The sequence below is a fragment of the Corylus avellana genome, chromosome ca3 (genome assembly GCF_901000735.1).
Source record: "Corylus avellana chromosome ca3, CavTom2PMs-1.0".
NCBI lineage: Eukaryota > Viridiplantae > Streptophyta > Magnoliopsida > Fagales > Betulaceae > Corylus > Corylus avellana.
Genome location: NC_081543.1, coordinates 15,767,341 through 15,782,514, shown reverse-complemented (window position 1 = coordinate 15,782,514; position 15,174 = coordinate 15,767,341). Strand labels below are relative to the sequence as shown.

The 15,174-nt window shown below is 34.6% G+C and overlaps 1 protein-coding gene across 1 annotated transcript; it reads right to left on the bottom strand.

The window, feature by feature from the left end:
• Positions 1-7,698: 7,698 nt before the first annotated feature.
• LOC132174187 (ankyrin repeat-containing protein BDA1-like) lies at positions 7,699-9,064 on the bottom strand. The gene is made up of 3 exons (XM_059585879.1): positions 8,854-9,064; positions 8,468-8,760; positions 7,699-8,130 (listed from the first exon to the last, which is right to left on the bottom strand). Exons 1-3 carry the CDS (start codon positions 9,062-9,064, stop codon positions 7,699-7,701), a joined length of 936 nt encoding a protein of 311 aa, XP_059441862.1.
• Positions 9,065-15,174: the final 6,110 nt, after the last annotated feature.

Genomic DNA, 15,174 nt, shown 5'->3' with positions numbered 1-15,174 from the left:
ACTCACACATATACTTAACAATCTCCCACTTATGTTTGAGTCCATCAACACATTAGCTCAACTCCCTCTCGCGTATAAGTCTTTTTACATTTCTAAGAGTATCACGCATACAAGAGTTACGGGAGTGGACACAACTCCAAACCAAACGCATCTAGACACCCGTTCCAAGAAATTAAACTTCATTTTGATACCAATTGTTGCGAGATTAATATCTTGGGGAGTCTTTTTTAGTGAGCTCATAATATATCATGTTAAAACAGTACCACACAACCCAAAAACTTAAGCCCATGAATTTGGACCCAACAATGTTATTTTAGCTACTCACACTTCTTTTATATATATATATATATATATATATAATATATATATATATATATAATATATATATATATATTTTCAAGTGGGACTTTATTCTTTTACACTGACACATATACTCAACAACATAGTATTTTCTTATTTTAATCTCTTTAATTTATAACATTTGCTTTTATTTTTGTCTCTTTTCAAATTTGTTTTAGCATTTGGTTTTTCTTTCTTGGGGGGGGGCAAAGGGTGTGAATAGTGTATATATAGGCTATGAGCATCCACAATCCTCTCCAAATGTGATGTTTAACCAAATTTTACGTAAAATTTAAAGAAACTTTCATTTATCAAGCTCTCTTATCATTCTCTATTATAAGGATTTGTACTGAGAAACAATCACTCCTCTTTATCTTATTTTTATATTTATTCCTCCCTCCTCCCCCTCTCTGATCTCTTTCTCTCTACATGGGTGCTTTTGAGAATAAAAGACAATTGATAGAATAAAAACTATATTTAAATAGAATAGAGTGAGATTTAGAGAGTTCATTGTGTAACGCTTTTGAAAAGTTGCTAGTTAAACTTAAAAATGTGAGATTTTTAGTCAAATTTTAACTAAAGAATAGAGAATTCAATGAGATGGATGGGTATCAGTGATTGTGCATCTCTATACATTGTGCAGATCGTGAAATGGATAAGGAATTCGAAGTTTCCATTGGATATAAACATCCAGAATAGAAATGGTTTTACAGCGTTGGAAATCTTGGAAAATGAAGCAAATTTGGTGAACAAAGCACAAATGAAGAATATGATACGCTGTGCCGGAGCAAGGACGCCTTGGGGTCTTCGTAGACCTCTCGCAGCGTACTTCAGATCTCCTTCTCAATTGATGAGAGAGTATACGTAATTTTCCTCCGTCGGAGATCGCATATCACAACTGAAATGCGCGCGGCATTGTTGGTGGTTGCTGCTCTGCTTATAACAATCAGCTTCCAGACAGTACTCAAGCCCCCTGGAGAAATTTTTCTAGATAACACCTATTGTTTAACCAATACATCCAATACCATACCTCCGTTCAACGTTAGTATAGAACTCAAACCACTGCGGTTACATAGTTTTGGGAGGACAGTATTCATGCTCGAGAACTCTTTGTCGATACTCATGCTTTTTACTGGTTCATTCTTTGTTGCTTCAATCTCTGCAATATTCTACCTCCTTCCGGGGGCTTATCGTTATTTTCTGTTCGCCATACCCATTGGTACCCTCTCACTGTGTTTTATCATTTCATTATATATCACATTTCCGTGGTTTTCGCCATGCACGTTCATGGAGGGAGGATCTCAATTTTGTACTGTTCTTGTGTTGTGCTGTTTTACTGTTGTTGTTGCTGTATCTATGTGTGGCGGAAGGTAAGAATACTTCTCAAGGCCTTTGTTCGAAGATCGGAACTGCTTGACCCAACGCGTACATAGATCGGTGGCTGGCGGTATATGTGCAGTACTTGTCATTATAAGTACTATGCAGAAATTGAGCTCAAGTTGTCAACATTAAATGTAAAGTGCACCTATACATGGATGTCTACAACCATATATAGTAGTTTAAATTATCTTCAAAGTTCTCCTAGCTGGTCTAGTGGTCTTGCGAAGAGGACATGATCATTTACAAAAGAAGTCTTTCTATATCAGAAGATCTTCTCATCGCTTGTAACTTGTAAGTCGCATGTCAGTAGCATATGGGTTGTCATATATCTTATCTTTATATTATCTTTGTGTTATATTTCTTTTATCTAATTATACGGTTATTCTAAATAAATAGACATGTTATAAAAAACCCATGTACTCCATGGAATAACAATCAATGAATGAATAGAGTATTTTTATTAGAATATTACATGTACTTTTAAATGTTTTATTTGATCACATTAATGCCAATTTTCACTTTCACATCATGCAAGGATAGAGCTAGAAATTCTTATCGATGCCAGTACTGAGAGTAATAGATTAAGATAGGGGTCAAAACATGCATGATAATAAGATTGAAGATTAAATCAATAAATAAAAAATAAAATTAATATTTATTCGGAATTAAGAAAATATTAGCAAAAGTAAAGACATAAAATAATTGTTTCTTTATATATTTTGATTTTCAATTCAATCACCTATCAATGCATTCTTTTAAATCTTAAAAATCATCTAGAATTGAATTATGTATTACTCGAGCTTCACTAGCAAGTTAGTCCTAAGGAAGTGTTTTCACTCAAAGAGAGAGAATGCTACCATGACCAAAGCCCTTAAGTGGGTCAAACCCTTGGGTTCATCTTTCATTTATTTTTATTTATATATTTTTTAAAATTCGTTATTGAATTTGTAAGACCCACAAATCCATTAGTAAATTAAATAAATAAATAAATAAATGAGAGAAGTCTATATCAGAAGATCTTCTCATCGCTTCACAGTAGCATATGGGTCTACTTGAAGATCAAATCCCATCCTATGATTGTCTTATCTTTATGTTAATTTTCTTTTTATCTATGGTTATCCTAAATAATTAGATATATTTCACATGGTAATTTTGACTCTTATATCAAGAAGTACTTACAAATACAAGTAATGCTACAAGTATCTCTTATGTCCCTCTTGAGTCATTTCAAGAATGATGTGGCTATTAAAACCACCATTGAACTTGTGATTGATTATTATTAGATTTTGATCAAATAATGATTTTAATAGCCACATCATTCTTGGAAGGAGTTAAGAGGGACACAAGAATAATTTTTAAAATTACTTTGCAAATACAAGTAAATTGGTTAGATTTAGGGCCTAGTAGCTCTGGGCCTTTATAAATAGAGATACATGTAAAATGTTAGATTTAGCTTTAGGGCCAATAGCATTTCACATATATTAGTGATAACTTGGGCCAAGCCAGGCCTTCATTTAGGACCTAGTAGCTCTCTGGGCCTTTATTTAGAGAACCTTAAAACTTGAGCCAAGTGAGGCCATATTAAAAAGTGCTTAGGCCCGAACAACTGCCAACCATTTTTTCTTATTCATTTTAATTCAATTTCTCACCAACCTCTTCTCACGTCCACTTAAATTGACCCCATGGCCCTCCACGACCAGAAAGAGTTTTTTTTTTTTTTTCTTTTTAATAATTTTTTTTGGAGTATAATTAATATTTTATAAGTATCTTGTTAGAAAAATTCATTGAACATAGAAGAAAGTACATGTGTTTCATAAAGCATTGAAAGATCTATTCGATAAAACTAAAAGTACAATAAGATTCTAGATAAAAGGTGAAAGCATAAGACATAATTTGGCATATATTCCCAAATTTGTTTCATTAATTCTTCTTAATTTCATGAACAGACTAACCAACTGTGTAACTCTGCACTTCACTTTCTTGTAGTTTAACATCATTCATCTAGAGTAGATTTTTGGGCCAAAAGGAAATCTCATACAAGTTCTTTGTGGCTCTGAACAAAAGCAGAATAATGGCACAAGCCAACCCAAAATTCACTAGGAAAGCGAAGATGGATTTATGACTAAAATAGGTTATATTCGTGATTAATTTTGTGAAGATGAACTTAGGATTACTGTTATGACAAATGCAAATTCCAAGATCATCAAAGAAGTAGAAAAGTGCAGAATATAAAATAACACAACCATACAAAACACCAAAATTTAAGTGGTTCGGCTTAACAAGCCTACATCTACTGGTAGAGATGATTTGGGAGAAATTTATTAACAAAAAAGTGGAGTAGAAAGAGTAGTACAAACAAAACCGCTCAAACTCAAAAGCTTCAATACACCCCAATCTCACTCTTACACAAAAGAGAATTAAATACAAAAAGAAAAAATATTCTCTAAAATTCTCTTAGCTTTTCAGCAGTACTCCAAACGTGAGATCAAGGAAGAAAAATGGTTTATCTCTTCTTCTCTTTGCAACACAAGTCACTCTCTCAGCAACTTCAGCTTTTCTTCTTTCTCTCTATTTTTTAACTAGAGTTGCTGCATCACTTTTTCCCTTAAACCGAAAGGCTTCCATAAGAAAACAGCAAGGCCTTTTCACAAAGCTTCTGGAAGAAAGCTCAATGAATGGAGAGACATAGACGTGTGGGAGAGAAACATAAGTCAAAAAGTATGGCATGTAAATTGGAGCCCACGGTAATTAGGTTGATGAAGAAATGCAAGTCACCTAATCTGACAATTACAAATGAAAACACAGCACAAATTGAGGAGCATAATGGGTGGGGCCCACAAAGCTCTAGGAAAATCAAAGGGGAAGAGGATGCTTATTATGAAAATTGATAGATGAAAGCACATAGTATTAGTGAAATAGAGCAGCAAAAAATAGGTTTTAATCATGAATGTTTTCTCTGGGGTAGGACGAAGAACTCCTTCGAGGGGGCTGGGTGCCATTTGGTAAGTTGTTGTTAGAAAAAACACCAGAACTATCAACAACATACTACGATACTCATTTGTCATATTCATTTTTAAACGAATCAAAAATATTTGCAACTTCTAATTATCACTTTGGACAAGAGATTTGATGAAAGCTTCATAAGATTCAATTGTAGGAGGGGAAGAGAATTAAGCACTTAAAGCTCCGCCACGACATAGCATATTCCTCATCTCACTGTTGCCGATTTGCATTTGTCCTTGCAAGATGTCCAAAGCTAGCCGTAAAACCCCCTAAATTTTTAGGGTTTATATCAACTCCAGCATTTAATAACCACTGTAGTGATGCATAATTATTGATCCCATCACTGTAAAAGGATTTACAATATTCAACCCCACCCTAAAAAAAAGGGCTAAAATTTTTACAAATAGACAACTTAACGTAAGGTTAAATATTAAAGAAAAAAAAAATAAGAGAGAACCTAAAATATGAAGAAATTCATAATACTATCAATATTAAATGCGGAAATAATAAAATAAGAATAATACAAATAGACAAAATATTTTATTTGGTTCGGTCTAGCTATGACCTGCATCCTATCAATACAAATATATTCTCGTACCAAAAGTTGAAGAAAATCGTAGAATATTTAATTTAAATGGGGAGTAGATTGACGAAATCAAGGTTTGATCCCAAGACATTTGGGTTTGATGCCATATTAAATTACTAATTATTCCAAAAAATTAAGCTTATAGGAAGAGGTAAATTTAATGACTTAATCAATATTTTAACAATCTATTCCAGCTATTCAAAAATTAGATTTTTTCTTATTCTTTTTACTTCACGTTTTATGTACCTGAAATAAGAAACTGGCGCTTGATCCCGGTTTTGCATCTTTTATCATGTTATAGGAAAAATAAATTGTTGTATGTATTGTATGTGTCAATCTTTGATGTTGTTTCTTTGGCAATGTTCGTAAATTTTTCCCAACTTCACGACAATCTTTTTAAAAAAACAAAACACACACAAAAAAAAAAAAAAAAGGAGTCATTTACGCCGCTTGTTCCAAACGTGAGGGATTATGGACCGTCTGAAACAATATAAAAATGATATATAAAAAAATATATATATTGAAATTAGAACAGGGACAAAATAACAAATACCCAAATTGTACTTCTATGCCCATTTTTTATTCTACATCTATATGATAAAGTATTCAATTACAAAAATTTGTTTGATAAAATTGAAAGTAGATCGAATAATTAAGCCTCTTGATAAAAGGTGAAAGCATAAGAAATAATTTGGCATATTCCCAAATTATTTCCACTAATTCTTCTTTCATGAATTGAGTAACTAAATGTATAACTCTTCACTTCACTTTCTTCTAGTCTAACATCATCGTTCTAAAATAGATTTTGGGCCACAAGGAAATCTAGTACAAGTTCTTTGTGGCTATTAGAAACAATGAAAGCAGAATAATAGCACAAGCCTGTTAAACTAATGATAACGTGATTAAATTTACCTCTTCCTATTAGTTTAAGTTTTTGAGATAATTGGTAATTTAATATGGTATCAAAGTCAAACATCATGAGATTGAACATTGACTCCGTCAATTTTACCCCACATTTAAATTAAATATTCTACGTGTTGTAAGAAGCATAAAGCCCTAGTAAAACTAATAGGGAGGAGGAAGGCTATTTTGAAAACTAATAAAACAAAGCACAAATTATTAATTAAAAAAGAGTAACTGAAAATAGAGTTTATTCATGATTAATTTCGTGGAGATAGACTTACGATTAAAAATGCTTTAAAATAGAGACCCTAAACCTGACAGATTCTTTTTCTCCTTGTTTCCAAGATCCAAACTAAGTCTTAAGCATGTTCACAGTACTTTTCCTTTCTTTCAATGTTTCCAAGAATCAAGTAAAGCCTGATTTTATGGTAAAGGGAATCACCTTTGATTGTAAAGTGACATCTATTTTGAATTTTTAATATCAGATCAAAATTATGATCGCCTTTTTAGTATAGGTTCACATCTTTTTTAGATTCACAAACTATTGACTTCTTTCTCAAAACCAACATCAGTTCTTGGCCTTCCAGTTGGGTATTTTGACGGCAAACAAAACTAGTTTTTAATCTTAAAGTTTATGAATTAAATTCAGTTATATACCTACAAGCTATCAAAAGAAAATGCATGCACCAGAATCATACCACTGGCATATGGATTTTTGTTATTATTATTCTATGTCCAATATTATGGTAGTAGCACATTTTAAATTCTAGAGTAAATTATCTTGACTGGTTTTGTTTTGGTAGAGACGTTCATTGCAGTCACACACCAGCAAATTCTGAAATTGTTGCATAATATTTCTATATTCTACCATATCTTGATTGCATTTGTCAAAATAATAACTTTTATCACAACTAAGTGTTCCTATTATGAGTTCTTGTGAACGCTTTCATTACAGACACAAGAAACATTCATTAAAGCTTACTAATTAATACAACACACAAAAAAAAAAAAAAAAAAAAAAAAAAAAAGGGTACATCACACTTCACAGAACAACTACGTACCCACAGGAAACAAGCTAAAACCGGCCCAAAACACACCTACACCATCATACAAGCCAATCAAAACAGAATAACAAAGGAAACGACAAATACTGCATGCAGAACCTATCTTCGTAAGAGTTGGGTCAAGGCCTTTGGCTTTGGGTAGAAAGGCCTGGACAAGTTTTCTTCCCCTAGACCTCACAATGCCTTCCAAAACCGGAACCAACAGAGGAGAAAACATGAAAGGAACTGCCCGCCGAGGCTCTGAAATTGGAATGAGTTCTAACGGAGATGTGATCAATATTGACGCGATAAAACACAAAGAGAAGATATAAAGGGGCAGGACGAACAGAGCATTTCGAAAAGCACAAGGGAGGAGAACGAATATGGTAAAGACTGTTACACTAAAGGATATCAGATTTAAAACCGCGAGTATAATGAAAATATTCATGATTGCTGTCCCTGCAGTGTGTGCTGCACCGAGGGGGGCAATGCTATCGGCAGACTTGTTTTCTTGCCAAACTCCTCCAGGGGGCTGAGTGTTGCTTGGAAGGTGATTGTTACAAGAAAAGCAGCAACCACCAATAAGATGTTGCGTGTGTCATTTGTCATTTTTGTTCTCTGACGGAGAAAGAATATGTATATCTTCTCGTCAATTTTGATTGGAGATTTCAAGTAATTTGCAAAAGATTCAACTTTCGGACGATGGAAAATACTGAAACATTTGGCACGACGTAGCATGTCCTTGATCTGTTGGTTTTGCTTGTCCAGTGCATACCCTTGTAACATGTCAAACGCTGTAAAACCACCTAAATTCCTGGCGCTTATATCAACATTACAGAGAAAGGAGGACCTAAAATTCAATAACAATTGCACATCCTGCATGATATAAAGATGCACAATCATGATCTCATCAATGAATATAATAGCCAATACGTACGGCTTATACTAGTCAACCGTACCCCCCAAATGCTAAAGCATACTAGAAAAGGGACGAAAACAAAAGCAAGTGATATAAATTAAAGATATTAAAACAAAAACATAAAATATCCCTCGCTACCAAGCTCAAGTAAAATCATTTAAAGATACTTTTTAGAATCTTTTTGTGATTGACTGCTCCTTATAGTAACCTCTTTGCATGTACAACAAGATATACCTTCATTGTACTAACTCTATTGGGCTTCTTTAGTAGAAAACATGAGTGGAGAGAACTTACCTCGGGTTGATTTTTTGATACAGCAATATGTAACACAGTATTGCCATCCTCATCCTGCCAGTTTAGTAACTTCTTCTCCCACAGTGATGCATTTCTAAACCACGCCCGCCGAAGCCATCCTAACAACAGGCGAAAAGCATCAGACATGTTGTATTTGAGGGCAATATGCAGGATTGTCTCTTTTCGAATTGTTACATCTTCAATAGATTTGGGGTAGGCTCTAAGAAATTCAGCTAAAAGATGAAGGTTTCCTGTTTGAGCTACGTAAAGCAAAGGAGTCCCACCCTCCTTTCCTTACACACGAACAAGGTCTTCATCCACATCAAGTAGCAGGAGTACCACTTGGGTTTGATTATTTTGCAAAGCAAGGTGCATAGGGGAGAAACCATCTTGATTAAGCTTCCTAGCAAATGTCGGCTTTAATCTCATGATCTCCATGGCAAACTGGGTGCGTCCCGCAGATGTTGCTATGTGTAAAGGAGTCTCAACAAATGGAATTTTATCGATTGTATCCAAAACATTTGCATCTCTTCGTATCAAAGAGTACAAAGCATCAATATTTCCTTGCTGAACAGCATCCCTTAAACTCTCATCCATTTTTTTTTTAGAGTTATTAATCACTTGGCAAAGGAGAAGACTGGCCGTCCACTTTTTATAGGATTGTGAAACTAGGTTTTTCTTTTTATTTAAAAAAAAAATAGTAAAATAAAAATTACAATTCTTCTCATTTTTTTCATATTTCTGTACAATAAACGAGTATGACGTGTCAAGAAGAAACAATATATAATCATTGGATTTCTCATGGCATTTGTTTAAGGGTGTGTTTGAGATTGCGATTTCGCAAAAATAATCTGTGTTTCTAAAATATATCGCAAAACGTAAAGCGTTTGGTATTACAATTTAAAAAGCACTTCATTTAAAATAGGAAAAAAAATCTGTGATTTCAATAAGTTGGCTAGGGAGTGCTTATTTGAAAAAGTGTGAATTTAAAACAAAATCATGAATTCGCATAACAAATATTTAATAAAAAAATATTTTTTAAAATATTTTACCAAACACCTTTGTGATTTTAATTAAAAGTAGCGATTTCAAAAACGTATTTTAAAAATTGCACTTATTGAAACTGCAATCCCAAACGAACCCTAAAAGAAAACAAAATCAAAGGTGAAAAGTGGGGACTGATCGAAGTGCCACAAAGATCATGTGATCAGTTAAATATATATGGTGAGTGTCATATCAAAAAGTAATGACAAAAAAAGAATAAATATAAAATCATTCAATTCAGATTAATTAATTTAGACTTTTAAGATAAAATATTAAAATTGTATCTCAATATGAAACTAGTCATGCTTATATTTTATTTATGGGTTAATATTGTGACGTGACTTTTTGGGTATCCAAGAAAATAGGACATGGGAAATAAAAAAGATGTAACATTTGCATTATCAATTGGTCTGCCCAAGTTTATCTAAATGCACAAATTTTCAAATGAGTACTATCCTAAGAGTACCTAATACTCTATTAATGTCGTCGTGTCAGGACAAAATCAGTGAAGATTTTTCCGAGTACCAAATAAATCTAAAGAAACATAGCCCATGAAAGATAAAAAGAAAGATGTAACATTTGCTTTATTAATTAGTTGGTCCCAAGTTTATCTAAATGCAAAGACTTCACTCTTCTAGTCTTGTACACGCAAAATTTCTCATATATATGAGAGTCTTCAAAAGCAGGCCGACCCGTGAGACAGGTTTTGGCATGCAACAATGTGTTCCTCTTGCAATACAAGTAAGGTTGAGTCCTTTTAGATGTGATGTGGTTTTTTAAATTATTATTAAATTTTAGATAATTATTATTGAATTTTGATTTATTGGTGATATTACAAAGTTTGGGAGGACTTTAGTTCTCATTCTAGGATTACTTCTTACAGTTACACCAAACACATGAAATATTTAATTAAAATTGGGTGAATTGACGGAGTCAAGGTTCATATTTATATCCTTTGGCTCTAATACCATATTAAATCATCAGTTATCCTAAAAGCTTAAACTAATAAAAAGAAATAAATTTAATAATTTAATCAATACTTTAACACCATACCTTATTACTACTTTAGACTTCCTTTGCCGGCAAGACTACCTAATCCGAGTAGAGTGGATTTAGAACGTCATGGGGACAATGCAATATTTTATGTAAAGAGGCTTTTATGATCTTTTAAAGCATTTCTTGATTATCTTTGTTAGACAAAGTAGTGATGCTGAGAGTCACAATTGGAAAGCAATTCTATAACTAAAATAAGCTGATCAGCTGATAACTTCACTCGAGAAGTTTAGGTCATATAGCTTATACACCCTTTTATTGTGTGGGTGTTAAACAATTCTGGTTCATATAGTGCAGTTTTTTTTTTTTTTTTTTTTTTTTTTAATTTCATTTTGCTAGGACTCCTCAAATCTTATAGTTAATCTTTGAAAAATAATTAGTATTAATAATTTACCTATATTTTTTAGGTATTCTCTTATGACCTTTTAATTCCTGTCACAAGTGCTTCTTTCTCTCCTTTTTATGATGACTCCTGCATTCATCTTTCTTTCCCGAAGGTGATGAGTAATTTTGTTGCATAGCAAGTTAGAATAATTTATCTTTGTGAAGCTCCAAAAAGAAAGAAAGAAAGAAAAAAATAATAATAATAAGACAATGTCCTATATTTTCTTCTTCTTTTCAACGACCACAAAAAGTTAGAATAATTTATCTTAGTGAGGCCCCAAAAAGAAAGAAAAAAAGAAAAGAAAAGTTGATCTTTGAGACAATAATGTCCTATATTTAATTCTTCTTTTCAAACGTACGTTTAATAATCTACAGACAACAATAATCAATAATCGACCCACTTGCGCATTACATCCAATGTTTTTGGTGACTGTTTAATAAAAAAGTTCAGAGTAACAGCATATATATCATAACCTAGAGTAATACTAACAGAGCGAGTTTGTTTGAAATAGTGCACGGAACTAGCAATGGTCTAGTGTCACTTTTTAAAGAGGAGATTAGTCTGTTAAAAAAGGTAAAAGATGTTAAGAGTTTGTCGGCCTCGGAGGGTTGGAAGGATATTCTAACGCCCAAGCGAGAGGGAGCTCTCTTAGCTAAGGAGAGCAATATTGATATTGTGTATAGGGTAATCGAGATTTTGTGTACTTTAGGCCTAATATACCGGCATAAAGAGCATTCTAGAATTCTCTAAAGACTGTTGGAAGAATCTTAGTGTCCCAAATGGGGTCTAAATGAGTGGTTTTCGAGTTGTTAATTACTTGGGTCGCCTGGTGGATTAAACCCGTTGGATCACAGAATGGCTGGGCTTAATCTAGAGTGTTGGCCTTTGTCTTAAGTAGATCTTTATTGAGTCCTCCAAAGTTGACGAATACCATCCCACCTTATTAGGGAGTAAATTTTCATATATGACAAGTAGATAGACTTTCTACTCAAGGATATATCAAAGTAAAAAGCCCATAAAAATAAACTCCAGAAATGCCATGGCAGATGGGTTTAATATTAGGATTCAGTAGAGGAAGGGTGATATTCAGGTCGCCTTGGGAAATATAGCCTTAAGACTGGCCACAACAAAATATAACTAACTTTTTTGGGCTTGAGTTGGTCCCGTGGGTTTTGGTTCCAACAATTTTGTAGAGCGAACTGACACTCGACCAAGGCTTCGGGCAAACTTACACTAACATTTTTGAAGCTTGTGTTTGGTTTCGGCTAACACAATAAAATTTGGTGGAAACCATCTATTTGTGTGACAGACTCATTATGAGCGGAATCAGAATTTTAGATGAGAATGACTAAACTAAAAAATTATTTTTTTTTAGTAAAAAATTAATTTGAGGAGTCCAATTAATAAAATAAATTTTTTTAAAAAAATTGAAGACACTTTTTAAAATTTTTAAAAATTTTAAAAATTTTGGAGGGGCCGGTGAATTCTATGACCTTTGACTTTATTTTTCATGAGGCTCTTGGGTTGTATGTAATGAAATTTTCTTCCTAGAAAAATGAGATCAATTGTTTCATGGTTAGACGATTCTTCTTAGTTCCTCAATCATTTTCCTAGTTCCAACTGCTAAGGCAAACCACTATTTTGCATATTCTCCTTGGTATATTAGCCTTCTCTAAAACTTTTTATATTGATTTCTAATTTTCTAAAACTGTATAAAAATTGTATGATTATTCTTGATTTAGAGTTAATATACTTGTAATTATTAAAAAAATTAGAGAATTGAAATCCATAGCCTGGCAAATGGGCCAAGTCAGACTTCCATTGAGGGAGAGTACCAATAGCTCAGCCTAAGCTATGACAACATTGAATGTGAATGTGAGGGCTCGACTTTTAAGTTGAGCCATGCCTTAATTTAAGCTATGGCAGCTCTCACCTTAATTACATTTGGCATAAAATCTTCATTAAAGTTTTCAATAGCGCAATCAAGTATTTTCTTATTGAATTCTTGCCATTATTTCCATCCACTTTTTCAATTGTCCATTTGCATCCCGTTTTGACCTAGTAAATATCGGAATTAGCCAAATCTCATGAAACATGATTTTTTAAATCTTTGAATTATCCTTCCAACGCCACCAATACTGCTCCAATTCAATGTCCGAAACTCGAGTTAAGATTTTTCTAATAAAGCTGGTCGCAGCCCTGTCTGGATAGATAGAGGCCATGTTTGGATGGGATTTCTCGAAACTCCAAGATCGCAGCCCATGTTCGGACACTAGTTCCATAAACCTCATTTTAGGTCCTGGATCTACATCATTCTCCCTAGGTTGAAGAGAATTTGTCTTCGAATTTGGCCGGTTCTTCCCACGGTCCTTTGGATGTCCAATCTACTCATTCCATTCTCCTCTTCTCAAAATCACAATAAGGCCACACCCCATAAGAAACGTGATGGCTCTAATTGTCAGCAGATTGCGACGATGATGTTGAAGGCCCCGCACCTCACCTTTCTGTGTAGACTTGTCATGCTTTTCTCGTGCCTTGTCTTTCCAATATGCCATGAAAATCTTCAAATAACTAGCAACGACTTTGTTACTTTTTGATAGAACATTCTCCTCCGCCATATAGATCTCATCACAAATTTGGTTAGAAGAATTTGACAAAATAGCACCAGTCCCGATGAAATCAATATAATTAATTGGCGCAACACTCAAATCAAAGGCTTTATCCTCGGGGCTCTTATCAAGCACATGGTGTGTAGAATTGTCATAAAAAATTGCAAAACTATCCAAAAGATTTACCTCTTCCAAGAATTACCTCTAAAAGATGTATCTCTTCCACTTGTCGTCTCAATCCGTCATGCTCTTTAGAACTCTTGTTGTAGTGCGGATGATTAGGAAGGTTAGACCCCAGCACCAAATCAAGTTGAGGTTAAATGCCTCGCAATGGGGCATCTCTTTTGATAATTTTGCTGAGAACACGTTGACAACTTCCTCTAACCCCTCCTTTACCGGTTTCGGTACCACCCCCTTAATGCTACTGCCTGTACTCGTCAACTTTCACTTTGCTACAAAGGATTGACCATCCCCTTGTGAAGGTTTTGGCTCCGCCCCTTGACTCGGTAGCAACTTAAATTTGATTTTACCAACCATGTAGCTGTACGTGTTCTTTGTTTCATCATGGATACCAGCTTTATCATTTTACCACGGCTTGCCCAATAATAGGCGACACGTAGCCATGCCGACCACGTCACACCACACATAATCCACATATTTAGCTCCAATAGAAAAAGACACTTGGCAATGTTTAGATACCCTTACCTCATTTCCTTTCGTAAACCACTGCAATTGATAGGGAGTAGGATGCCGCTTGGTCTCAAGCCCTAGCTTCCGAACCGCTTCCTCTAAGACTACATTCATACCACTCAGATTGATGACAAGCTTGGCCCCCTTGCCTCTCATGGTGCATGTAGTTTAAAATTGTTGGCAAGTACCTCCAAGGTATTGGGACACCAACTCCGCCGCCTCCCTAGACACCTCTTTTTTGTAGGCCTTTTGTATTTTCTTTGTCACATCTATAAACCCTTGTCTCCAATTCTGTGATTTTCGGCCCACGGAATACTTATGGGGCAAGAAAGTGACTCGTATATATTTCAATAGTTTCTCCCAACTATTGATCTTCATTTTGCCTTTACTTTGCTTCAATTGTTGCCACTACGCAGCAACTCTTCCTCGGAATGTGTGTACCACCAAAGAGACTCGTTGTTTATCGAGCACCCTGTTGAATTCAAGAACCTTTTCAATAGCCAACACCCAATCTAGAAATTCTTTGGGTTGTAGATCCCCTTGGAATTCTGGAATTCACTTGCCGATGGGCATGAGCTTACGCACGGTGCTAAGGTCCGTGTGTTCGGTGCTTCGCAAACGAATATCTAGATCCACTCCGATGTTGACCACACCAGTCGGATACTTGGGTAGAGAGGTCTTCAATTTGATCCCTCATACCTTGAGTTGATCCTTCATGTGTTGCCATTCAGCGATAGATTTGTCTTTCGCCTCTGCAAATCTTGGTCTTGGTTGGTGACGACAACCGTTCGGCCCACCACTCATGTGTCGCAAGCAAATTGGCGGTTGCTCCTTACGTGTTGCCTCCGTGCGCACGTGCACCTCGTTCATGTCTGCAAAACGGTCGCTCTTCCGCATTCATGGAAAGTAACTGAGCTCTGATACCA

Bases quoted from the DNA above. Each gene is read 5' to 3' on its own strand.
- LOC132174187 (XM_059585879.1), bottom strand. From the start codon at position 9,064: ATGGATGAGAGTTTAAGGGATGCTGTTCAGCAAGGAAATATTGATGCT. The intron at 8,761-8,853 runs GTTTCTCCCCTA...TTCGTGTGTAAG, and splicing joins TAGGAAGCTTAATCAAGATG to GAAAGGAGGGTGGGACTCCT. The intron at 8,131-8,467 runs GTAAGTTCTCTC...TATATCATGCAG, and splicing joins TATCAAAAAATCAACCCGAG to GATGTGCAATTGTTATTGAA.